The following is a 25,193-nucleotide window of genomic DNA, read 5'->3' on the forward strand; positions in this document are numbered from 1 at the left end:
TGGGGGCAGCGGCAGCGGGGAGGGGGGCTGTTGGCGTTCGCCAGCTGATCGTCATCCCCTTTGCAGTCGCTTTCAGGCGGCTGCATTCAGTTGCCTAGGGGGACTTCAGCGTTTTGGCGATTATCCCTCTTGGAGATGGGTTGGAAAGTGCGCCTCTGAGGCGCCTCCTGCTCTTTCAAATGGCCTCCCGACAGCCACATAGGGGTAGAATATGCGGCTTTACATCGGGGTATTTTGGCCTCCTGAAAGTGCCTCAAGACTGCATGTAGTACTCCAGGTGCAGCCTGTACAGGAATTGCAGCAGAAATTCTCTGCCCTTGAATTTAATCCCTTTCTCAACGAAGGCCAATTTGCCTTTTGCGTTCCTGTTGTAACTGCAAACTAACTTTCTGAGATTCATGAAAAAATTGCAAGTCGTTGTTTTAAAACCGTCATGCCATGAAGCTCCAGCATTCAGCCTATCTGTAATCTGCAACAAAACCTTTCTTGTTGGGAAAATCTCTGCAGAATCTCTGTAATATCATCTCTAATATAATGAAGGAATCAAAAAGAATAGTGAGCCTGCTCTCAAAGGGGATTGTGGCTAATGAGCAGAAGTTAAATTGCAGCTCTACAAACCTGAGGTTCAACACTAAATGGTGCTTGTTCTGTATTCTAAGCACTATGCCTTGCAGTGTTGCTCCACTAACTAGCATGGTGCCAGAGCTGAAGAGGTTAAAATACATCAGATCCCAGGATTAGACTTCTATTCACCTGAGAAAAAAGGATTAAAGGGTGATTTTAATTGAGATGTTTACAATGGTTAAAAGAGTGACAGATTCTCTGGGTGTGGGAATGTAGAAGGAGCAGCCTTATCCTAAATTACAAGCAGGCTGTGAAAAAGAATGTTGAGATGATGTTTAAAAGGTCATGTAAATCTGCAACTCTGTCCTCCCCATAAAGCTGCCGATCAATGGAAATTGAGATTAATACATTTTTGATGGATGAAGGATTTATAAATATGGAGCCAGAGTGACAGAATGGAATCAGGATACTGCCACACTTTGGTTTCCCCTCTATATTTTCTAAAGGGCCCTGATTTTTCTGGTTACCCTATTCTAAATGACCAGTCTTTGTGCATGTAAGTTGGGCCAATAAACATCCTGCGGGGTTTCGAATGTCTGACACTGCAAATTCTTTTCTCCAGAGTCTACCTGGTTGCTGTCTGAATGCTCTTTGCTGGGAAATGCTGTTGAACAAAGATAGAATTAACTTCTATTGTCAGAGTGTTGCAACAGGTTGTAGAATGATCTCTGCCAAACTCGGTTTAAAAATAAGATTGAATGTCCTTCCTGTTTTAAATGTAATTATATATAAATCAACTCATGACATCCAAATTCCACTATCAACTCAGCCCTTACCAATATCTCCTCCATTTCTTGCACATCTGGCTCTAGACGCAACAAGAACAGCATTCTCTCTATCCTACCTACCACTCCACTAGCCTTCGCATCTAACATGTTACCGTCCTCAATTTTTGTCACCTACAACACGATCCCACCATCAGACAGAGCTTCCCCACTCCTCCCTTCTCTGCCTTCCTTTGGGTCTGCTTCCTCCTTGACACCCTCAACCACTCATCCCTTCTCATTAAATCACACCCATGACACCATTCTTTGCGACCGCAGGAATTGCCATACTTGCAATCATGCCTCCTTCCTCACCACCATTCGGGGCCCCAAACAGTTCTCCCAAGTGAAGCAGCACTTGTGATTCTGAGCGAATCATCTAATGCATCCGGTGCTCCCATTGTTGCCTTATCCATATGGGAGAGATTGGAGACAGTTTGGGTGATTGCTTCATTGAGCACAGTCACTCTGTCTGCAACCCTGTGCCTAATCATTTTAATTCTGTGCCCCTCTCCTTCACTAACATGTCTGTCATGGTATCAAATCAAGGCCACCATAAATTGAAGGAACCACATGTTGGCACTCTCCAACCAGATGGCATGAACATCGACTTCTCTGGTTTCTGCTAGACCCTTCCCCATTCTCCCTCTCTTTCTTATTCCCATGTCTCTTTTCCTCCAGCTCTCCACCCCTTCCTTCTCCATTCACAGAGCCTTCTCCCCTCCTTCCCTTATCCACCAATTTCCTCTTGGTTGTGAGACTGTCCTCCTTTCCCAGCCCCTTCCCCTTCCATTTTATTCAGGCGCCTGACTACATTTTGTTCATAACCCGAGGAAGGGTTCAAGCCTGAAATGTTGGTTATGTATCGTTATCTTTGGTGTATAAAGTACACCATATGACCTGCTAAGTTTCTCCAGCACTGTGTCTTTACTTCAATCACTGTGTCTGCAGACTTTCGTGTTTCTCTTGGAGCTTCTAAAACCTGGTCCACCCCAAGATGATATTCAAACATGGTTGAGTCTTGGAAATATACAGCACAGAAGCAGGCTCTTTGGTCCACCAAGTCAGGGCTGTCCATCAACCAACCGCAATTTACATTGTATATTAATCCCATTTTTATCCCCTGTCCTCCCCAAGATTCTATCACTTGTTTGCATACCAGTGGTAATATATAGTGGCTGGTTGACGCAACAACCTGTATATCAACTCAAGAACCTAAGCATCTGGAGGGAAAAAAAATCCAGGTGGCCACAGAGAGAATGGGCAAAGTCTGCATGGACTGTATCAACCAACTCTTGCACAGAAAGTCCGCACTGGAAGGGATTGCTGTTCAACTGGTTGTAAAATTTGTAACAGGCCCTTTCACTCAAGCTACCCAAACACCCCACTTAACCAACAACCCCAGTATGTTTTGAAGGTGGGAGAAAACCCACATAGACACTGGTGCTGTTACAGCATTGTACTAGCCACGAGACTAACCGTGCCACAAGATTAAACCTTCATGAGAATCTTCCTCTGGGCTGTCCTGAACTCATCCAGGTTCGGTAAAGCTCATCAAGGGTTTGAGATGTTCATTAAGATTGACACAAACCTTGAATAATGATGATCCATGAAATTACTCAATGTAAAAATGTTTGATGCAAAATAATGTGAACTCTTTACCCTGTATATTGCACAGTTTTAACTTGACTGCAGATGATATCTACTCCCATGTACTTGTGCCTGGCTTGAAGCACAACTCGTGCCAGCTGTTGGATAAAAAGCTGATCTCCAATTTTTCCAGTGATCAACTGTACCTGCCAGCTCTCCAGCAAACTGCTCTTTCAATTTAAGTGTTGTTTGCTCTTTAGATAACTTTGGTGACCACTGGGAGGACTGTATTTCCATGTGCACAGCTGTGGCAGCAGCTTCCAACAACCGTCATCAGGCTTATTGTCATGAACATGTTTCGTGCAGTTTGTTGTTTTGTGGTAGCAGTATTGTGCATTAGAGGTACAAAAATTGCTTTTAAGTTACATTTCCATCAATACACTATTAAAAATAAATAGATTAGAACGCAAGAAGAGAAGAAGTAGTTCATTGTCCACTTAGAAATCTGATGGTAGAGGGGAAGAAGCTGGCAAGTGATCTTTTGTTCAGTAATTTGGTAATCAGAAAAAAAAAGTCTGTATCTTATGTGGAACTGATGTGAATACATGGACTATCAGCCAAATGTCTTAATATGCCATTAAAAAATTGAGAAATACTGGTACAAAGTCAAAAGTTGAACAGTTTTGGAAATTTCTCAATCTTACTTCAAAGAAAAGAGCTTCTGTTTTGTTCAATCATTTCTGATTAGACATAATATCCTGGTTCTGACATCATCTGAGTAAATCTTTTCCCTTGTCTTTGCCAGTTCTTCATATCAGATACTATTTATTGTCATGCAGTAAAAGAGAAATATGATAGTACATGAAGTTGCCTTTAGCCTTCCATAAGACAGACAAATATTCACTATGACCATTAGCATTGCCTGGTGCCCCTAACAGTCAGAGAAAGAGAAACAAAAAAGAGTCTCCACCATCGTCACTGAACGTCTGTGGATTTGCCTCCAGCGCTCCTGCAGCCTCTGCAGTCGCACAAGAGGCAAGTTCAGTTCAAACTATTGGCAACTCAAGCCCAGATTCAAATCTCCAGCATGATGAGGAAACCTTCAGCACCCAGGACCCTTCGTGAGCCCACCTTGCTCTCAGCATCCTCTTGACTTCTGGTTTCAGTACCTAGTTCTCATTTGCCAGTCTCCAGTAGCCTGCAGCTTGGTGTGATTCCTTTGACCTCAAGTTGCCAACAGCCCACAAGCTTTTGTGGGTTCCTCGCCTGAAAGTCGCCTGCACCTCGCTGCCTCTGTGTGTGTGTGTGTGTGTGTTTCAGCCACAGAGCCCTTGCGGGTCTGCCACCATAATCACTGCCTTAGGATAGTCTCCCCTGCTTCCCCTTCTCAACAGGGGGGTGGACGGTGTGTGTGCTGGGGTGTGTTTTGCTTGTTGCTGATGCTGTCTCGGGGCTGTGGCCAAACACAGGTGCCACCATCTTGGGCTCAGTCCCTGAGTTTGTAGGGTTTTAGTGCCTGTACCAAGCCAATGTCAGTTGGATTGGGCACAAGAATCATGTTGGGGAGAACTATATCTTTGCTCCCCACTCTCCCCAGGTCCACACCAGCAGCACCACTGCCATTACAGCGGCTCTGACACCACTGCCATTACAGCAGCTCTGGCACCACTGCCATTACAGTGGCTCTGGCACCACTGCCATTACAGCAGCTCTGGCACCTCTGCCATTACAGTGGCTCTGACACCACTGCCATTACAGCAGCTCTGGCACCACTGCCATTACAGTGGCTCTGACACCACTGCCATTACAGCGGCTCTGGCACCTCTGCCATTACAGTGGCTCTGACACCACTGCCATTACAGCAGCTCTGGCACCACTGCCATTACAGCAGCTCTGGCACCACTGCCATTACAGCAGCTCTGGCACCACTGCCATTACAGCGGCTCTGGCACCTCTGCCATTACAGTGGCTCTGACACCACTGCCATTACAGCAGCTCTGGCACCACTGCCATTACAGCAGCTCTGGCACCACTGCCATTACAGCGGCTCTGACACCACTGCCATTACAGCAGCTCTGACACCACTGCCATTACAGCAGCTCTGGCACCACTGCCATTACAGCAGCTCTGGCACCACTGCCATTACAGCAGCTCTGGCACCACTGCCATTACAGTGGCTCTGGCACCACTGCCATTACAGCAGCTCTGGCACCTCTGCCATTACAGTGGCTCTGACACCACTGCCATTACAGCAGCTCTGGCACCACTGCCATTACAGTGGCTCTGACACCACTGCCATTACAGCAGCTCTGGCACCACTGCCATTACAGCAGCTCTGGCACCACTGCCATTACAGTGGCTCTGGCACCTCTGCCATTACAGTGGCTCTGACACCACTGCCATTACAGCAGCTCTGGCACCACTGCCATTACAGCAGCTCTGGCACCACTGCCATTACAGTGGCTCTGGCACCTCTGCCATTACAGTGGCTCTGACACCACTGCCATTACAGCAGCTCTGGCACCACTGCCATTACAGCAGTTCTGGCACCACTGCCATTACAGCGGCTCTGACACCACTGCCATTACAGCAGCTCTGACACCACTGCCATTACAGTGGCTCTGACACCACTGCCATTACAGCAGCTCTGGCACCACTGCCATTACAGCAGCTCTGGCACCACTGCCATTACAGTGGCTCTGACACCACTGCCATTACAGCAGCTCTGGCACCACTGCCATTACAGCAGCTCTGGCACCACTGCCATTACAGTGGCTCTGGCACCTCTGCCATTACAGTGGCTCTGACACCACTGCCATTACAGCAGCTCTGGCACCACTGCCATTACAGCAGCTCTGGCACCACTGCCATTACAGCAGTTCTGGCACCACTGCCATTACAGCGGCTCTGACACCACTGCCATTACAGCAGCTCTGACACCACTGCCATTACAGCAGCTCTGGCACCTCTGCCATTACAGTGGCTCTGACACCACTGCCATTACAGCAGCTCTGGCACCTCTGCCATTACAGTGGCTCTGGCACCACTGCCATTACAGCAGCTCTGGCACCACTGCCATTGTGTTTTCCCTTATGTCCTTTCTTTCAAATTTGGAGGCTGATATTTAACACAGTAATTGTTGTCCATAGCCACTTTCAAGTGGCCAGCATTCCCAACTATAAAGCTGCCTATTCTACCCCAATGTGGCTGTCGGGTGGCCACCTGAAAGTGGAGAACCCGGCCAGGAGGAGCATTTACCTAACCCTCCTCCTGTAGGTATATTCTCCAGCTCAGAGAATTCCCCGTTGCACCTGAAAGCAGCAGTGGGACTACGGCCACAGTCTACAAGAGCCGGCGTTCGCTCGGATGCGGCTCTCCTTTGGGTGACAGAAAGTGAAAATCCACGACCACCTGAATGTCCCAGCTGCACTCCCCCAGCCGTGTCTGCCGGCGCATTATCTGCATCCGAGCACCTGAAAGCAGCTTATGATAGTCCAGAGCAATTTTGATCTAACATCTCCCTTTAGTTCTCATCCACTTGAATACTAATTGAACCATCTGCAAAAACAATTGTCAGGAAACTGTGGCAATTGGTAAAGATCTTTTTATAGGTAATCAGCAATTTGGAAGCATAGATCTGTTAGTAGCCAAAATGGAAGCTGAATCACGGCAAGACAGTTACCAATTAGTCTGTGAGGGATTGCGAACCAGTGTGCTGAGCGATATGTTGCCATAGTGATGATTTAAAAACAAAACACCTTCTCTTACCAATGTGGCTTGCTCTGAGCAATCCCGGTTGAAAGGGAAAAGAAAATAAACTGGTTGTGCTACACCTTCAGCTGAATTTTAAAATACATGTAAAATCTTATTATGGATTTATTCTGATTCCTGCTGAGGTGTGTGTCCTACTTGTTTTTCACCCCTTTTCCTGCTCCTGTCACTGGGAAAATCCACAGATGTCTGAGCTTGAAAAAGCATTGGTCTAACCGTCTGAGCACAGTTTAGAAAGAGTGCTGCATGGTGTAAATGGCATATTGAATTGAATCATGGTTTGGCCTCCTAGGCAGAATATAAGATTGAATTGAATTGTTCGTTGCCAAGTGCACAGAGATACAATGAAAAGCTGAGGTTGCACAGGCAGCTTGCAAAATGCTGTCATTTTTTTTAGCCACACAAAAAAAACCTCCACAGAAAGCAGGGAATCAAAGCCCAGCTTTGCCTTCCATGGATTCTCTCTCATCTGAGGTGTTTCTCTAGCATTTGTGTTGGCACAGAAAATGGTAATGGAATTAATCATATTTGTAGCATTTGACTCTTAACAGTAGCATGGACATAACAAGCAAATGAAATTTAAAATTTAATTTGAAAATGACACTGGCTTTCTGATGGGAATCCAGCACAGCTGTTGCTCCAATCATGTGCCTTACTATCCTGACTCCCTCTCTCTCTGTCGTTGGGTGCTTCCTGTTCATAACCATATCAATCCACTCATGATTTGGTGAATATTTTTCTCAAGCCTTGACGCAGAATTCCATTGTTTTCCATTCTCTCCTGCGGCATACGTCTGACGATGGGGAGAGTTGGAAGACGGTAGGTAATGAATGATTCCAAACTGAATGTAGATGCTTTAGCAAACAATTATAGCTTGGTCAAAACTGCTAAATCTTATACTGATCAGATTGTTGTTCATGGGACTTTGTATTGCTGTAGCTCAATAGGAAACCTGCAGTTTTCAGAGGCACAATTCAATTTTGGGCCTACCCAGCAATGTGATTTTGAGCAGCAGTGGGTGCTCTTTTGATCATTGAATAATACAGCATAGAAATTGGACCTTCAGACCATCAAGTCTGTGCTGAACTATTGCTCTGCCTTGTCCCAGTGACCTGCACCTAGACCAGAGCCTTCCAGACCTCTACCATTCATTTACTGATCCAATATCCAAAGTTGAAATTAAGCCCATGTTCATCACTTGTCGCTCGTTCCATACTCTCACCACTCTCTGAGTGAAGAAACTCCCCCCACTGTAAACATTTCATCTTTCGCTCTTAACCCATGTTCTTGTCTTACCAAATCGGGATGGAGAAAGCTTGCTCTCCTGCACTCCTCATACCTCGCTTGGGGATGGATACAGGTTCTATGTGCAATGATACTTGGTGTTTGGATTTGCCCACGGTCCACCAACAAGAATTGAGGTTCTGTCTGCCCCATTATGAGAAAGGTCTATCATGTATTTGATTCATGGGTGAAATATGAAGATACCTGGTGACTTTTTATATCTTATTTTCATTTGATATAAATGCTTTTAATGTGATTAGATGTACTCACTCTTCCAGATGAGCTAAAGTCTAACTTTGTTTTATATGTAACCCTCAGGTGAAGCTGCTCAGATGATTTTTTTTGATTAGTTTTTTTTTAAATAGAGTAGTTTAGATGTTTTTTTTATAAATATCTATATATATATTTTTTTGTGTGTGTGTCTTTTCTGTCTTCATCCAGTGAAGTGGAGGGGGGAACCGAATTTATATCAAGCTTTATCTTGATATATATGTGTGTGTGTGTGTGTGTGATATTGTATTTTCAGTTTCATTCTCTTTTTTTCATGGTACTCTTTTTGTTATAAAAACCAATAAGAAAGATTGAAAGAGAAAGGTCTGGCAAAATGGAGGAACACCTTATATTCCATCTGGGCACCTTCCAACCAGATGGCTTTAACATTGACTTCTGTGCTTTCAGTTAGCTGTACCCCCTCCAATCTATCCCTATGTCTCCTTTCCTCTCAATCCATTTTTCTTTTCCCTATGTCTTTCCCCCAACTCTATTTGCAGAGTTAATCCCACACAATTCTCACCTTTCCTCTCTCCTGTCCCCTTATCTACATATCCAATCACACCATTTGTCTGTAGGTCTGTGCTCCTCCCCTGCCCTTTCTTCCTTCCTTCCTTTCTCCCCAGCCTTTTATTTCTGATGCCTGCCCGCTTTTTACTCCTACCTTGAAGAAAGACTCAAGCCAAAAATGGCAGTTATTTTTATCCTTACCTCCTCGGGGCGCTGCAAGACCGTCTGAGTTCCTCCAGCATTTATGTGCTTTTACTAAAAGCACATATACAGACTTGCGTGTTTCACTCAAAAATGAGGGGTAACAACAGACAGATTCTTTTCCACTGAGGGTAGGTGAGACAAGAGCTAGAGGATATAGGTGAAGGGTTAGATGTTTAGCAGGAACATTACAGGGGATTCTCGCAGAGAGTGGTAAAAGTGTGGAACAAGGTGCCAGCTGAAGTGATGAATGCAAGCTTGATGTTGTATGTATTTTTTTAATGCGTAATGGCTCTGACTTTAATGTTCAATCACCAGCATTAAGACCATGCTTGGGTGGTATTGAGAAGAGTGCTTATTGTCATATCTTTCACAAGCAATTAGAATTTCAGCATCACTCTGTGCTATCCATAAGGTACTTGGATGAGATGATAATTTACAGGATCCATCTTCCACTGGAAAGTGCCTTTGCCAAGAGGCCTGAAAAGAGATGTGGGTGGTCTTTGAGGTTCATCCACATAGTGGTACATTATGCAGGACTCTAATCTCTATGGGCTTGTTCAAGGGCACACCCCAAATATCAGCTGGAAGATTATCAACTCAAATGGAATAGATATGAAAGACAGATTTGACATCTCACTGACATAATGTAAATGTTGTGAACAAATGCAATACTATGACTTATCATTAGTTAAATTCAACATAGAAGGTGGTCTTTTTGGCCCATTGAGTTATTTTAGTTCACAGAGCAATCCCATTACTCACTCATTTTTTCAGTAACTGATTCTTACAAAATTCCTGTCCTCTCCCCTTATATTTTACCACTGGAAGATACACTTGGGCCAGTAGTCAATTAACTGACCAACCTGTATGTCTTTGGGATGTGGGAGAAAACCAGAGCACCCAGAGGAAACCTATGCAGTCGCAGGAAAAAGGTACAAACTCCACACAGAGTCAGAGATCAGAATTAAACCTGGATTGATCAGACTGTGCTGCCAAATGAGATATTTAATACTGTGAATGGTGATGTAAAAATATAAATATGCAAATCCTATGAATAAAATATATTTTTGGAACAAGAAAATAAAATTTGTACCAAATCAATTCTTTTGATCAACATGTGTAAATAAATTTGTTCTGCGTCAACCTCATAATCAACTATTTGCAATTCAATAGCATTTTAATGTAGTAAATTGCCTCCAAGGTGAATTAACAGAGAAAAAAATTGATGTGGCGCTATTGTTTTATTGTCTGTTTGGAAATGTTATTTTAAGGATGATGGATGTGTCTTTTAGAAGTTGGGCTTGTCTGGAAAGATTCAACATTAGTTATACATTGGTATGAAATTTTAAACATTTTAATTCAAGCAAGCAACTTAAAAGATAATCTCTGGTGTGGTTTATTTTATCTTAGCATTGGGTTTGAAATGGCTGTTTTTAATTTTTATGGTATGAAAGAAGTATACTTGCATGTTATCTGAAGTAGGTAGGCTGCTTTAATCTTCAGTGGTGGTGGTGATGTGAGTGTTTTTGGAGCAGTTATTTTGGGCAATTTGCATTGTTATTTGAAGAGATACATCAAGTCAAGTCACCTTTATTATTCATACCATGCTCGCATGGTAAAGATGAGCTAATGTTTTTCTAGGACCACAGAGTATATTGACATAAATATAAGTTAAAATAGAAGGTAAACACATTAAAATATTAATATTAAGACATATGCAATTTGAGTCCTCGGAACCAAGGTAATCTATGCACTTGTGTTCTGTGAATTCAGGAGTCTGATGGCCTAGGGGGAAAAAAAACTATTGCCCAATCTGGAGGGAAGGGCCCAAGTGCTGCAGTACCTCTTAGCAGATGGCAGAAGGGTGAACAGTTTACTTGAGGGGTGTGTGGAGTCCTTGACATTGCTTATTGCCTTTCACCTGCGTCGAGTGTTTTAGATGTCCTTCATGGTAGGAAGAGAGCCCCTAATGATCCTTTCCACTGACTTCACCATCCTCTGCAGGGTCTTGTGGTCTGAGGAGGTGCAGCTTCTAAACCAGAAGGAGATGCAGTTGCACAGGATGCTCTCAATGCATCCTCCTTAGTGAGGATGGGGGGGGGGGGGTGGGGGGTGGGGGGGATGGGGGGGTGGGAGATTCCTCCATTTTTTCAATATAACACATTTCCCAAATGAAAATTGAAAATAAAAAAAAATGTTTATTTACATTTTTCACTTTGTTGAACATTTTGCTGATGTGTCAAATGTGAAATTATGTACAAAACCTATGAAATGTGAGAATAGAACAACTTCTTTCATCAAGCCGGTCTTAATTTTAAAATACATTTTTGGCACAACTGTCAATAGAGAGAGAAAGAAAGTGCACACCTTGAGACAGCAGTCCCCTCCCCCTCATTGCCAGTCTTTCCAATTCTCCCCTCCCTTCTTCCTTCTCCCTTACCCATCCAGCCATCCCTCCTCCTCCCATTGCTGCTGTTCCCTCCCTCCTCTCTCTACCTATCATCTCCTGCCTTTGCCACCACACCCCACCCCCCCAACCTTTTTGTTCAGACTCCTGCCAGCATTCTACCATACCTTGATGATGGGCTCAAGCCCGAAACATCGGTTCTGAATCTTTACCTTTGCAGCAGATTTTTGTGATTTACTACTTGAGATAGTTGGTGAGGCAACCTGGGTTGTTGCCTTCCACATGGTTAAGGTGCTCTCAGAGTGGTGTTAGGAGGGAGATCCAGAGTTTTGAACCAGCATCAATAACTTTTTTAATTGGCCGCGCAGTGTCATGGAAGCCCTTTGTGCTGTTTCCACTGGGGCACCTTTAACCGGGACACTGACTGCTTTTCCACTGAACATACTCAGCCCTGGTGATTGGAGAGTCTACTTACAAATGGAATGGATGGAAGTTGCCCTTTTTCCTCTGGATTAATGAGCACAAGTTGGGGAGGAGGCCAACAATCCCTGGCATGATTTGACATCATTTGGCGCCAGCGTGCTGGTTGTTTTCCTTTTGCGCTGGATCCTTAACTAATTAATTCCCTGTTAATTCCTGGGACAAAGGGCCAGTGAAAAAAGGGACAGAGTTTCCACTTGGCATTCTGAAACTTCCACTGTTCATCATTATATGATCAAGATTGTACTCTCTCTTTACAGGATCCTGGATATTCAATTAAAATTCATCATTTGGAATATACCGATGGAGGGATACTTGATCCAGATGACATACTGATTGATGTAGTAGAAGACAAAGATAAGGTAAGGTTTCAGTTTGGTCATCTCTTTTATTGTAACGATCATAAACCAGAACAAATATGTCAATCTTTTCTCTAATGAAGATAAAGGTGTTGCATTTGACTCTTTACTGAAAAAAAATCACATGTAAACAAAAAAAGAGGGAAACAGAATTATGAAAATATTGTAAAGGGGCTTATTGGGTTCAAAGAAAAGTCACAACATGATCAAACTTTAATAAAGGTTCTCACCATCCAAAACTGGCAACTCTTCTAATGTGAACTTCTCTCAGTTTCAATATGTGAAGGGTGAACAAAGAACTCGATACCCTCCATGTTTTTACATTTTCAAAAAATTATTTATAAGATTTCTAGTGATATAATGTAATGCATTTATATTGTCTTAATTACCTGGATAAGACATAATATTTCATATCATAATCTCTTGTCAGAATGCAATGGTGGCAAGGCCATGCATGTGGTGAATGGCTACTTCAGGGAATAGGCTTGATCTAATTGCCCATGTAAATGTAACACATTTTAGCAATGATGATGAAGATGAGAGAAAACCTTCACTAATTTATTGAACATTGCTATTGTGCATTGTTGGAATGAAAAGAATATTGATCTAACAAGGGTGCTTCAGAGATTGTGTTGAGGACCGATTCTTAGACTTGGGCGTTACTATGTTGAACTAATGTGGTGCAGAAAACACTGAACAGATTCCAATAATAGGCCAATAAATACAGGTACAGAAGTGATTGTTAAGTCATAAAGTGTGAAAAGCACATCACTAAGCATGAGGTTGAAATTCATCCATCTCAAATTATAGCAGTAATTAAAATTATTAGAAGATAAAAGCATTGCTTGGAGCAGCAGTTGTGCACTAAAATAACTAGCACCAGTAGTGAATGTTTCCTCCGATGTGAACTCATTACTTCTCACATTGATTACTGGAATAAATATTGAATGCATGCGGAGTCGGAGATGATTGCATTGTCTGTCAGTTGACCTAATTAGTTTGAGAGTGCCCATGATCCATGTAAAAATCATAAACAAAACTGGTGTAATATTATTTTGTGCAGTATATTTAATTTATCTCTTGCTTTTGGCAGACCAATTTTAGTGAGTAGTTATGTTAGTTATATATCTTGACGTCCTGCTTTGCGGAAACTGCCAAAATGTTTGGCCTGGAAGTCAGCCTGAAGAAAACTGAGGTCCTCCATGACTACCAGCCCCCCCACATCTCCATCGGGCACACAAAACTCAAAACGGTCAACCAGTTTACCTATCTTGGCTGCACCATTTCATCAGATGCAAGGATCGACAATGAGATAGACAACAGACTCGCCAAGGCAAATAGCGCCTTTGGAAGACTACACAAAAGAGTCTGGAAAAACAACCAACTGAAAAACCTCACAAAGATAAGCGTATACAGAACCGTTGTCATACCCACACTACTGTTCGGCTCCGAATCATGGGTCCTCTACCGGCATCACCTACGGCTCCTAGAACGCTTCCACCAGCGTTGTCTCCGCTCCATCCTCAACATCCATTGGAGCGCTTTCATCCCTAACGTCGAAGTACTCGAGATGGCAGAGGTCGACAGCATCGAGTCCACGCTGCTGAAGATCCAGATGCGCTGGATGGGTCACGTCTCCAGAATGGAGGACCATCACCTTCCCAAGATCGTGTTATATGGCGAGCTCTCCACTGGCCACCGTGACAGAGGTGCACCAAAGAAAGGGTACAAGGACTGCCTAAAGAAATCTCTTGGTGCCTGCCACATTGACCACCGCCAGTGGGCTGATATCGCCTCAAACCGTGCATCTTGGCGCCTCACAGTTTGGCGGACAGCAACCTCCTTTGAAGAAGACCGCAGAGCCCACCTCACTGACAAAAGGCAAAGGAGGAAAAACCCAACACCCAACCCCAACCAACCAATTTTCCCCTGCAGCCGCTGCAACCGTGTCTGCCTGTCCCGCATCGGACTTGTCAGCCACAAACGAGCCTGCAGCTGACGTGGACTTTTACCCCCTCCATAAATCTTCGTCCGCGAAGCCAAGCCAAAGAAAGAAAGATATCTGGTAATGTTCTCTCCAGTGAGTTGAAACTGATTTTATGTGATAAAATTCCTTTTGGCAGTTGGACCTTCTGCATTCAAGAAACAAGGAGTTTTTGATCGCCTTTTTTATTGTTGAAAGCACCAACCCAAATATTAAAGCACCTCTAGTTTCCATTGAACAAGTAAAAAGCTTTGAATGGGTTTTGAATCCATTGATCCATTCTATTCCTTCATGATAATAACTCAGGGAAGGCAAAAAACTGCATCTAGAGCAAAGAGAAGCTAGAGTTGACTCAGCAGGTGAGGGGGCATCCATGGAGAAAATGGACAGAATTGTTCAGGTGAGATCCTTTGACGAGACTGATGATAGCACAATACAAAAGTGACTTTGAACAATTGGTATGCATCAAACAGGAGATTTTAAAATGAATCAATAAAATAGTTCAATTGACCTTCAACATTTGGTTTGATTTTTATTATTGGAGTTGGTGTACGTGACTAAATTGTTCTGCCGCATAAAGACCCGTGGTTAGTTTTAGTGAAAATAAACTGAAAATATCAATTTAAATTTAGACATACTGGAACTTCTGGCCCCCGAACTTGTGTCGCGCTATTCCTTGTATGTTTTGATGGATAAGAGGAAACCGGAGCGCCTGGAGGAAACCCATGCAGACGTGGAGAAAACATGTAAGCTCCTTACAGACAGCGCTGGATTCAAGCCCATGTCACTGGTGCTGTAACAGCGGGGCGCCAACCACTAAGCTAGTTGTGCTGCCCAAAAATGTTCCCAGAAATCCAAGAAAGATGCAAATATTGATGAAGGGTCTCAACCCAAAATATTCCTTTTCTCCTGGTTGACTTCCTCCAGCAGTTCACTTTTGGCTCTAGATTCCAGTGTGTTCAGGCTCTTGTGTCTCTTCAAAATGTGCTTATTTTATTTTCCAATCAACTGAAAGATTTGAGATTTACACCTTTTTTCAAGGTCATTGAGCATGTCTTATACAGTCTTCCCAAATTTTGAATGGAGCTGTTTTCCCACAGTGCTGTTCTCAGCTTTGGTTCCTTAGCAGCATTCTCACTTCCAAGCATTTAGATGATTGGGTCTTGCTGTGGAACCTTGAGTCCAAAATCAAGACACAATGCAATCCATTGTTGCTGGAGAGGGTTAATGTATGAGGAATATTTGATGGCTTTGAGACTGTACTGACTGGAGTTGAGAAGGATGAGGAGAGATCTCATTGAAACATCAAATTTGATGGATGTTTCCAGTACTGTCAGAGTCCAGGACCAGACCACACTACCCCACAATAAATGGACGTCCCTTTAGAACAGATGAGGAGACATTCTGTTCTAAAGGGATGGTGAATCTATTGAGTTTGTTGCCATCACAGAAGGCTGTGGAGACCAAATCATTGAGTGCATTTAAAGTAGAGGTTGATGGGTCTTGATCAGTAAGGATGTAAAAGGTTTCGGGGAGAATGCAGGAGACTGGGATTGAATGAAAAAGTTGATCAGCCATGATTGAAATGGCTCATATGTCTTATGGTTATAAGGGCATTGAATAAGCATTAATCTGGTGCACTGTTTGTCCTTTCAACTGGATTTCACTAAGTCCAGAGTAGTGTCAGAAGATAAACTTGTCATGAATTTGCATTTAAGGACAGTTTCTTTCCTGCTGTTATCAGACTCTTGAATGGATCTCTCATTGGTAAAGATGATTGCCGTACACTTTTTAACTGTACTTTTATCTATACCCCGTGGTTTGTAACAATTTTGCTGTGCACTCTTTGACTTATTGTAACACTGCACCTACAATTAAGTACAAGTTGACTTGCTATATCTCTCAATAGACATGACACTAAACAATTCAGTTCAATTCTCTTGGTGTCCTGTTCAAATATTTATGTGTCAACCAACACTCCTGACCTCAACTTGTTTGTGGGGAACTTTGCTGTGTAAAATTGGCCAGCTGCATTACAACAATATTGAGAACAAGACATTGATGAAGGTAGGGCAGTAGATGTGGTCTACGAGGATTTTAGCAAGTAATTTGTCAAGGTCCCCCATGAGAGATTTATTCAGAAAGTCATGAGGCATGGGATCCATGGAACCATGGCTGTGTGGATTAAAAATTGGCTTGTAGCTAGAAAGCAGGGAATAGTAGTGGAAGTCAGTGACTAGTGGAATACCACAAGGATCTGTTCTGGGGCTCTTGCTCTTTGTGATTTTTATAAATGACCTTGGTGATGAGGTGGAAGGATGGGTCAGTTAGTTTGTGGATGATTATGAAGGTTGGAGGAGTTGTGGATGGAGCTGAAGGTTACAAGAGGATTATAGACAGGATGTAGATTTGGACAGAGAAATGGCAGATGGAGTTCAATCCATAAGTGTGAGGTGATGCATTTTGGAAGGATAAACCAGAAGGCTGAGTACAAGATTAAAAGTTGATTACTTAAGTGTGTGGATGAACAGAGGGTTGAATTTGGGGTTCAAATTCATACATCCCTCAAGGTCACTACACAAGTTTATAGGATAATTTAGAAGGCCAATGCGATGCTGGGCTTCATTTATAAGGGGACTGAGTTCAGGAGTAGAGAGGTCATGGTGCATCTCTACAAATCTCTGGTGAGACCACAGAGTATTGTATTCAGTTCTGATCACCTCATTATAGGAAGGATCTGGAAGGAATGGAGAGGGTGCAGAGGAGATTTACCAGGATGTTACCAGCATTAGAAAATAAGTCTTATGAGGCAAGGTTAGCAGGGCTGGAACTTTTCTCTTTGGAGCCTAGAAGGATTATAAGTGATCTGCCAGGTTATGAAAGGCATAGATAGTGTGGACAACCAGAACCTGTTTCCCAGGGCAGGAATAGCAGACACCAGAGGACATACATACAAAGAGAAGGGAGACATGAAGGGTAAGATTTTTTGCACAGGGAGTTGTGGGGGCCTGGAATGCGTTGCCAGGGATGGTGGTGGAGGGTGAAACATTTGGGGTATTTAAGAGACACCCAGACAGGGACACGGATGGAAGAAAAGTAGAAGGTTACAGGGTAGGGTGGGTTTAGTACTTTTTTTTAAGGAATAAATGGATCGGCCCAACATCGAGGGCTGAAAGGCCTGTGCCCTGCTGTAGTGTTATATGTTCTGTTTAACTAGATTAGCAGCAGCATAGATATTAGGGCAGAGAGACTATGTTTGAAGGCGAAGTAGGTAGAAATAAAATATTCTGATTGACAGAAAGATAAGGAGGCAAGAATGCACAGAATTAAGACAGTAGACAAGAATTTAAAATTAATCCTGGCACAGCAATTACAAGAGGGAATGCATCAGAATTGTAAATTGATTGGTTTGCATGTCAAAAGATTAAAAATACTGCATTCACAAAGGCCATTGGAAATAGGTGCTAAGGAATATTCAAAGTTCAGATTTATTGTCAGAGTGCATAAATTACATCAGATACAACACTGAGATTTTTTTTCCTAAGTTCAGTCTGAAGAGGCTTGAACTTTGTGCAATCACTCTCCTGGATCTATTTAACATAGTTTTAACTATTTTTGGACACAAATATCATTCACTTCTTTATCTCTGCTCCCTTCACCACCCTCGTATTTTGTCATCTGACCAACAGTCAACCTTGTTTAAAAAAAAAGGCATGAGGGAGAATGGACTACATCCAGTAGAGATATGAATTGGATACCAGTGTTACCAATGGGACTCATTCAGGACTGTAACTGAAATTAGAGTAGACCATGTATATGTAGAAAATGAGAATTGTGTGGTGTTGTATGGAAAATGAATGACTACATTTCTTTGATGAGGAAATTAACGTTGATCAGACAGCAATTGAAAGATAAATGTTGTATCGTCAGAATACTCAGCACTGCAGAGAACCGGTATATAGTTATTTTAAAAACAGATAAAACACATGATGATTTCGTGACAGGGACGGTAAGCTTGTGTGTTAACAATGAAATGGGATCTCATTGAGATGCCTCTTGACGCGAGATTTCTCCCTGCCTTAAATGTTCCTTTCTAAAAAGTGCAAAATGTTCAAGATGAGATGTTTGGTAGAAGCAAATTTTACCTTAAATTGCAATCCTCTGTGACTTGAGTGTAGCTGGAGTTCTTACCCTTTGACCTTGTTCTCAGCATGAAGTTTGTATTGGACAAAATGGGTGACTGCCCGAGCAGTCAAAATGTTAGAAAGCATGTTGGTGTAATTGTTAATTTATGTCTTTCTCTTGGATGTTGCCGGTTTCCAGCACACAATTTTCAAACTTGTTGAAAACAAATAAAACCTGCAGATGGTGGAAAATGGAAAAAAAAGTGAAAGCACCTGAAAGATCAAGTAGAATGTGTGAAGAGAGAAACAGAAAAAAGGACCTAATTATTACTTTGTGTTATTTAATAGATTAAATTCTCATGTAGGACTTTGGCATATGTTCATGCTAGCACTGATTGGAGGTGGTTTTCTTTTGGCTAAAATGTCAAACCAAGGTTTAGTTCAGGTGAATGTTAACAATCACAGAATCAGAATTTATTGTCATGAACATGTGTCACTGTACTCCTAATAAAAAGGGAATACAGAAAAGAAGTGGATTTAAAAAGGGAGACCACTTTCTAACTGCTCTTTTCAGAAAATAAAGAAAATTGTGGAAGGAAGCTCCATGACTCTTAAGAAGAAAACTGAAGAAGACAGAAAACTTGACCTCTTTGAAAGACAGGACTTGTATTATCCTTATCACAGGAGAAATAACATAAGCGACTTTTAAATTAAGTAAAACCTCTTCTCAATTGTGCCCAGAAGATGGTCACTCCTGATTGAAAAATATTTCCCTGAAAGATGGCTCATTAAGAAATTTGTGAGTTTAGAGATCTGAAAATATAATGTTTAGAAGTGCCTCATGATTACTTCTGAGCTGCGATTTAAAAGGATTCTAAAGTTCAGCAACATGTTTCAAACTGGACTTTTAAAATTGACTTTTTCAGAATCAAACTTAAACTGTAATGGTTTTGGACTTTCTCTCTAATGATGACTCTGCCTCACTTTCTCACACACACACACACACACTTACATTTGCACATAGTGGGGTTTTAAGTTGGAGTTAAGATGAGAAATAAGTAAAAATGTCATTGTTGATAGTTTAATAAAAACATTTTGAAATTACCACTATCTAGTTCCTTTGTTAGTACTAATTCTTCTTCTTTGGCTTGGCTTCGTGGACGAAGATTTATGGAGCTGCAGGCTCGTTGGTGACTGACAAGTCCGATGCGGGACAGGCAGGCACAGTTGCAGCGGTTGCAAGGGAAAATTGGTTGGTTGGGGTTGGGTGTTGGGTTTTTCCTCCTTTGTCTTTTGTCAGTGAGGTGGGTTCTGCAGTCTTCTTCAAAGGAGGTTGCTGCCCGCTGAACTGTGAGGCGCCAAGATGCACGGTTGGAGGCGATGTCAGCCCACTGGTGGTGGTCAATGTGGCAGGCACCAAGAGATTTCGTTAGGCAGTCCTTGTACCTCTTCTTTGGTGCTAATAAGGTTTTATTAATTTGTAACAACGTGGATTTCACTTGAGGTAAATTGTATAGATGAATTTTGGGAGAAAATTAAATAAGCATATCAGGAAAAAAAGAATGTAAGGCTACACAGTGTTTCCAAATTAATATCCTGTAACCACGGGTCTGTACCCAAGATGTTGACGTCTGTGTTGGGCAGTGGAAAGAGGAGCTGCAGACTCTGGGGTGCAGTGCACCAGAAACGTGGAGAAACATTACGAAGCTTAGAAGGCAACCCCACGGGACAGTGCCCAAGGTGGCGGACCAGTGAGGGGTTCTGTGGCAGAGGGACCCACACAAGCCTTGGGCAACTTGTGGTTGGGAGACCTGGACTGGCTGATTGAGATTAGCTCATGGGAACCAGGTATTAGAGCTGGGATTTGAGAGGGTGCTGAAGGCAAGAAGGGCTCCTAAAAGGCCTCGGCTTTCTGATTGGTTCAGAGGTGGAATCTGGAGCTTGGGTTGCTGATGGATCGAAGCAGGAGTCTGTGCAGCTTCAAAGGCTCCAGGAGCTTGGAGACACTCAGTGACTCAGAAGGGAGTTTCTTTTGCTTCCCTTCTCTCTTATTGTAATGGGTGCTGGGTGATACTAATGATGACTCTGCCTTACAGCAAGTAGAAGGCAACTTCATGTAATCTTGCATGTTCAATACTATTTCATAGCAATGAAGACATCTTGAATCTTAAGAAGTAAAGTGAGAGAAGGCTCAAATTGAGTGCAACTGGTTTATTTATTTTGCTGTAAATTACATGCAAAATCTTTTTTTTCTTGGAATCAGGGTTGGAAAGGATTTTCATAAAGTGTAACATTTAATTAAGGATCCCCTGTGATGCTCATGACTTTAATGTGTCCTTTGCAAAGATGAGGGAGTGTCTTTGATGGACCACTTTAGCTAAAAAATATTTGCTGAGAGATTTATTTTGACTTCTCAGCCAAAAAAAGCAAACTGTAGTTTGTTTAGTTTTCACATCAATTAATTTGTTCTATTCCTGAGGACACAGTGCTATCATTATTTTCTTTAGGATAATTGTGGAGCAATAAATTGCATGTGCCAATTCTCCTTGTGGAGCTATCTACCAGCTGCCAACTTCTGGTTTCATATCAAGAATGCCAATTGGAAAGCATTTTCATAGAATGTGCTAGGAGTGGATGTTGATTTTGTTCAAGAGTGATTCTTAACTATTAAAACCAATTGCATTGGTGTAACATTTTCTGGCACATTGAAGAACTCTCCTGATGCTTCAATTTAATCCAAATTTGTCACTGAACTACTGGCAAAGCCCTGACTAGAAATTCAGTGTATTAAAGCTGCAGAGTTTGAAGGGGCAGTGGTGGAGGAAGGAGCTGAAGGCACTGCTGTTTATTGTTGAGTGGGGAGGTGTGGAATGCAGAAGACCAACGTGATTCCAAGTTGGAATTCGGGTCTTTTGGCTCCACATTTTCAATGGAGAAATGAATAGTTATGGACTCTGCAATGATACATTGAATTAAGTCCAAGAGTTGCATAGTTAGTGTAGCGATTTATGCACCACTGTTACAGTGCCAGCAGCTGGAGTTTGAACCCAGTGCTGTCTGTAAGGAGTTTGTACATTCTCCTGTGTCTGTGTGGGTTTCCTCTGGGTTTCTCCCATCCTCCAAAGAATTATGGGGTTAGATAGTTAATTGGGTGTAATCAGGCTCGTTGTTTAGAAGGGCCTATTACCATGCTTTTTGAAATAAAGCAGGAAATGCTGGAAACCCTCAGCAGGTCGACAGCATCCGTGGAAAGAGAAACTGTTATAGTTTTGGTTTGAAGACCATTTCTCAGAATATGGGGTTGCATTCTTTGTCTTTCAGATTTCTAGCATCTGCAGTTTGATTTTTTTTTCATGTGATTTTTTTGGATGAATACACGAGTGCCTTGAAGAGGCACCATGTTAAAGAATGGTTATATGGTTACTCTGAGGGTTGGGTGTGTGATATCCCTTTGTGTTTAATGTGTGTGAGCCATAATTTTAAGAGAACGACATCGATGTAATATTTCTATCTCTTGCTGTCTGCTTTGTGGCTTTTCTCAGCATCGCTGCTGATTGATCCTGAGTAATGAGCCACTTTCTTCCATGGATTCAGGCAAACTACTATCTAAGCAATTATGTTTTAATGCTGACCAGATTCATTTAATCTAGAATCTTTCAGTTGTTTGGAGATGGTCGATGACAGTTTTATATTATGTGCAGCCATAACGGTCTGGATAAATCACTGTTCTAATCTTCAAAATACCAGACTCTTCATTTAAGGACTTTGGAGAAATCTCACGGTGAGTTGTATCTGGGCACAAATCCACCAGAGCTGGGAGAATCGATGAGATCATGTTAGTGGGACAAGGATAAAAGAAGGGGAACTAAATTAATGGTCACATAGGATATTCTGTTAATATCTAAGGAGTGGTTTTGCATAGGACCCCCCTGGGCAACATGGAGCAAGGCAACAGACTGGATGCCTTTTAGTGTTGTTCATATTGGAATTTTAACTGGGGAATATGATAAACGGACAAAGCAGAGAGTCTGGGGTCTATTCTTTGCAAAGTTTCACTGTGTGATTATTTATGAATGTAAAATAAATGATAGTGTAGTGGATTTGCTTTATTTATTGTTTGGTCACCTGATTTGTGGTATTCCACAAGAAGTATAGGCTTAGAATAGTTTCTGTCTTTTAAAAACAAGTTGTCCAGTTTTCCCTTTGAAAGAAAAAATAGTTTCACACCTGTGATCTTTTGTTACAGGTTCTGAAAATGATTCCTTTGATTCACCTTTTAAAAATGTATTTGGTTGAATTTGTTTTCACTGTTATTTTGGGTCTTGTGTACCAGGCCATGATTTGCCTCATAAAAGTAAATTGCCTCTCATTCCCCTTAGCATTTTTGCCAATGACCTTGAATTCTGGTTCCTGGTGAACTGGCACGGGAGACATTTCCTCCCTTCACCTATCCAAAAAAAACCACTCACAATTTTACACTCTCAATTAGAAATATTATAGCCTTCTGCCTCTGCTGAAGGTGTTGTTTGGCAGGCCTGGAGAGAAGAATGGAAATTCTGCACAAGTGGTAGAAAATGACCACTGGTTGTTTAAAATGATTACCCACTGTTTTCCACAGTTTGTCTGACATGGGAAAATAGTTCGCAGCACTTTCCAAGATAAAATGGACACCAGATATGTGTAAGGACGAGCAAATGCAGTTCTGTTAGGTTTAATCCCTATTTGAATGGTGGGACGAGCTAGGTGAGATTCCCAACAAAAGTAAAAGTGGGACAACTAGAAGCTTGCTTCCTGATGGTGGGAAAGAAGGGCAGAGTGCCACACGAAGCAAACAATAGAGATCTGCAGATGCTGAAAAATTGGAGCAGTGCACAGAATGGTGGAGGAACTCAGTGGGTTAGGCAGTATACACAGTCAACATTTTTAACTGAAACTCTTCATCAGGAATTGCAAGAAATGGCAGGTGCCAGAATAAAAGTAGGAGTAGGGGGAGGAGCACAGATTGGTAGGTGGTGGGTGAATACAGGTTGCGGGGGTGGGAAGAGAAGAAAACGTAAGAAGATTCTGAGGAAGAAGAAATCTGATGGGAGGAAGGAAGGTAAGGGGTTGGAAAATTAGAGGAAGCAAGGTGTGGGAGATGGGCAGGTAGGGAGGGTGGGGAATGGAAAGGAGGGAAAGAAGAGGAGGAATGGGATAAGAGAAATGGGGAAAGAAAGGGAATGGGGTTTGTGGAAACAAGGGCGGAGGTTACTGGAAATTGAAGAAGTTGATGTCGTTGCCATCTGATCGGAGACTGCGGAGTCGGAAGATAAAGTGCTGTTCTTCCTATTTGTACATCGCCTCAACTTGCGTACAGTTAGGCCAGAGATAGACATGTCGGTATGGGAATGATAAGTGGAATTAAAATGGCTGGCCACTGACAGATCCAAGATGATGAAGCAGATGGAACAAAGGCACTCAATGAGGCAATTTTCCCCCAATCATGAGTGCCATATGAACTGGATCTGCTTGCATTGACATGGAGATGTGGAAATTGGAAGCAAATTGGAGAACTGCAACCTTCAGAATGCCTCCAATGTGCTTCATGAATAACAGTATTTTAAATTAAAAACTGAAAATGCTTTAAATATTCAACAGTTGAGCCAGGGATGTGAGGACAGAATCAGAATTTACTGTCATGAACAAGTCATGAAATTCAGTGTTTTGGGGCAGCATCATAGGGCAAACATTTATATTATAACCATCTTTCAACATTACTGTAAAAAAAATAGTGCATGAAAAGGAAGGCAGTTTGTTGGGTTCATTGATTATTCAGGAATCTGATGGCAGTGGGAAAGAAGCTGTCCTTGTGCCGCTGAGTGCTCGTCCTCAGGCTCCTGTACCTTTTTCCTGATGGTAACAGAGTGAAGAGGGTGTGGCCTAGGTGGTGGGGATCTTTGAGGATAGAGGCTGCTTCTTTTAAGATGCTGCCTCATGTAAATGTCCTTGATGGAGTGAAGTCTGGTGCCTGTGAAATCGCAGGCCGAGTTAACAACCCTCTTGAATTTATTCTTGTCCTGGGAGTAGGTGTCTCCATTCCAGGCGGTGATGCAACCAGCCAGAATGCACAATAGAACTGTAGAAGTTTTTAAGAGTCTTCGGGTGACATGCCAAATTTCCTCAGACATCTCACAAAGTATAGCCATTGGCGAGCCTTCCTTGTTATGGCATCAATGTGGAGGCTCCAGGACAGATCCTCAGAGAGGTTGGCATCCAGGAATTTGAAGTTCTTTTTTAAAATATTTTATTTTGGTTTTCAAACACACATGACTTGTACATTCTTTACATACACACACACCAAAATAATTAATATACCAATTTACAAATAAATATATAGATCTTCTCTTTCTTTTTTCTTATAAAAATAAAAAAAGTACAATTTACATACATATATAACAAACCAATATAAAAATTGCAAAACAAAACAAAAATATTCCAGCCCCTCCATTACCCCTTTCCCCTGAACTTGAACAAGATAAACAGATACAGAGACTTTTTGTCTACCGCTGAGGCTCACAGTCTATTTTACTGATAAAAATACTAGTATAAGGTTGAGGACAGATCATGTATTTACAGCAGAAATATTACATTTGTGCAGCAATAAAGTTGAAATACGGTTGCCAGGTCTTCAGGAATGCTTCGTGTTTGTTTCTTAAATTATAAGTAATCTTTTCCATACGAATACAACTGTCCATTTCTGATATCCATCTCTTCAGAGAAATCACTGTATCTGATTTCCACGTGACGACAACACATTTCTTAGCTGTTACCAATGCAATCATA

The 25,193-nt window shown here is 42.2% G+C and overlaps 1 protein-coding gene and 1 long non-coding RNA gene across 5 annotated transcripts in view; one reads left to right on the plus strand and one right to left on the minus strand.

The window, feature by feature from the left end:
* The window catches only part of LOC138761575 (partitioning defective 3 homolog B-like), a 1,428,627-nt gene that overhangs the window by 121,542 nt on the left and 1,281,892 nt on the right, over window positions 1-25,193 (plus strand). For all 4 annotated transcript variants that reach the window (XM_069933904.1, XM_069933905.1, XM_069933906.1 and 1 more), the window contains exon 2: window positions 12,165-12,266. In XM_069933904.1, coding sequence (XP_069790005.1) covers window positions 12,165-12,266 — 102 coding nt within the window. The remainder of the gene's footprint in view (window positions 1-12,164; window positions 12,267-25,193) is intronic.
* The window catches only part of LOC138761576 (uncharacterized), a 114,729-nt gene that overhangs the window by 26,442 nt on the left and 63,094 nt on the right, over window positions 1-25,193 (minus strand). The gene's annotated exons all lie outside the window — the stretch shown is intronic.

The sequence above is a fragment of the Narcine bancroftii genome, chromosome 4 (assembly GCF_036971445.1).
Source record: "Narcine bancroftii isolate sNarBan1 chromosome 4, sNarBan1.hap1, whole genome shotgun sequence".
Taxonomy (NCBI): Eukaryota; Metazoa; Chordata; class Chondrichthyes; order Torpediniformes; family Narcinidae; genus Narcine; species Narcine bancroftii.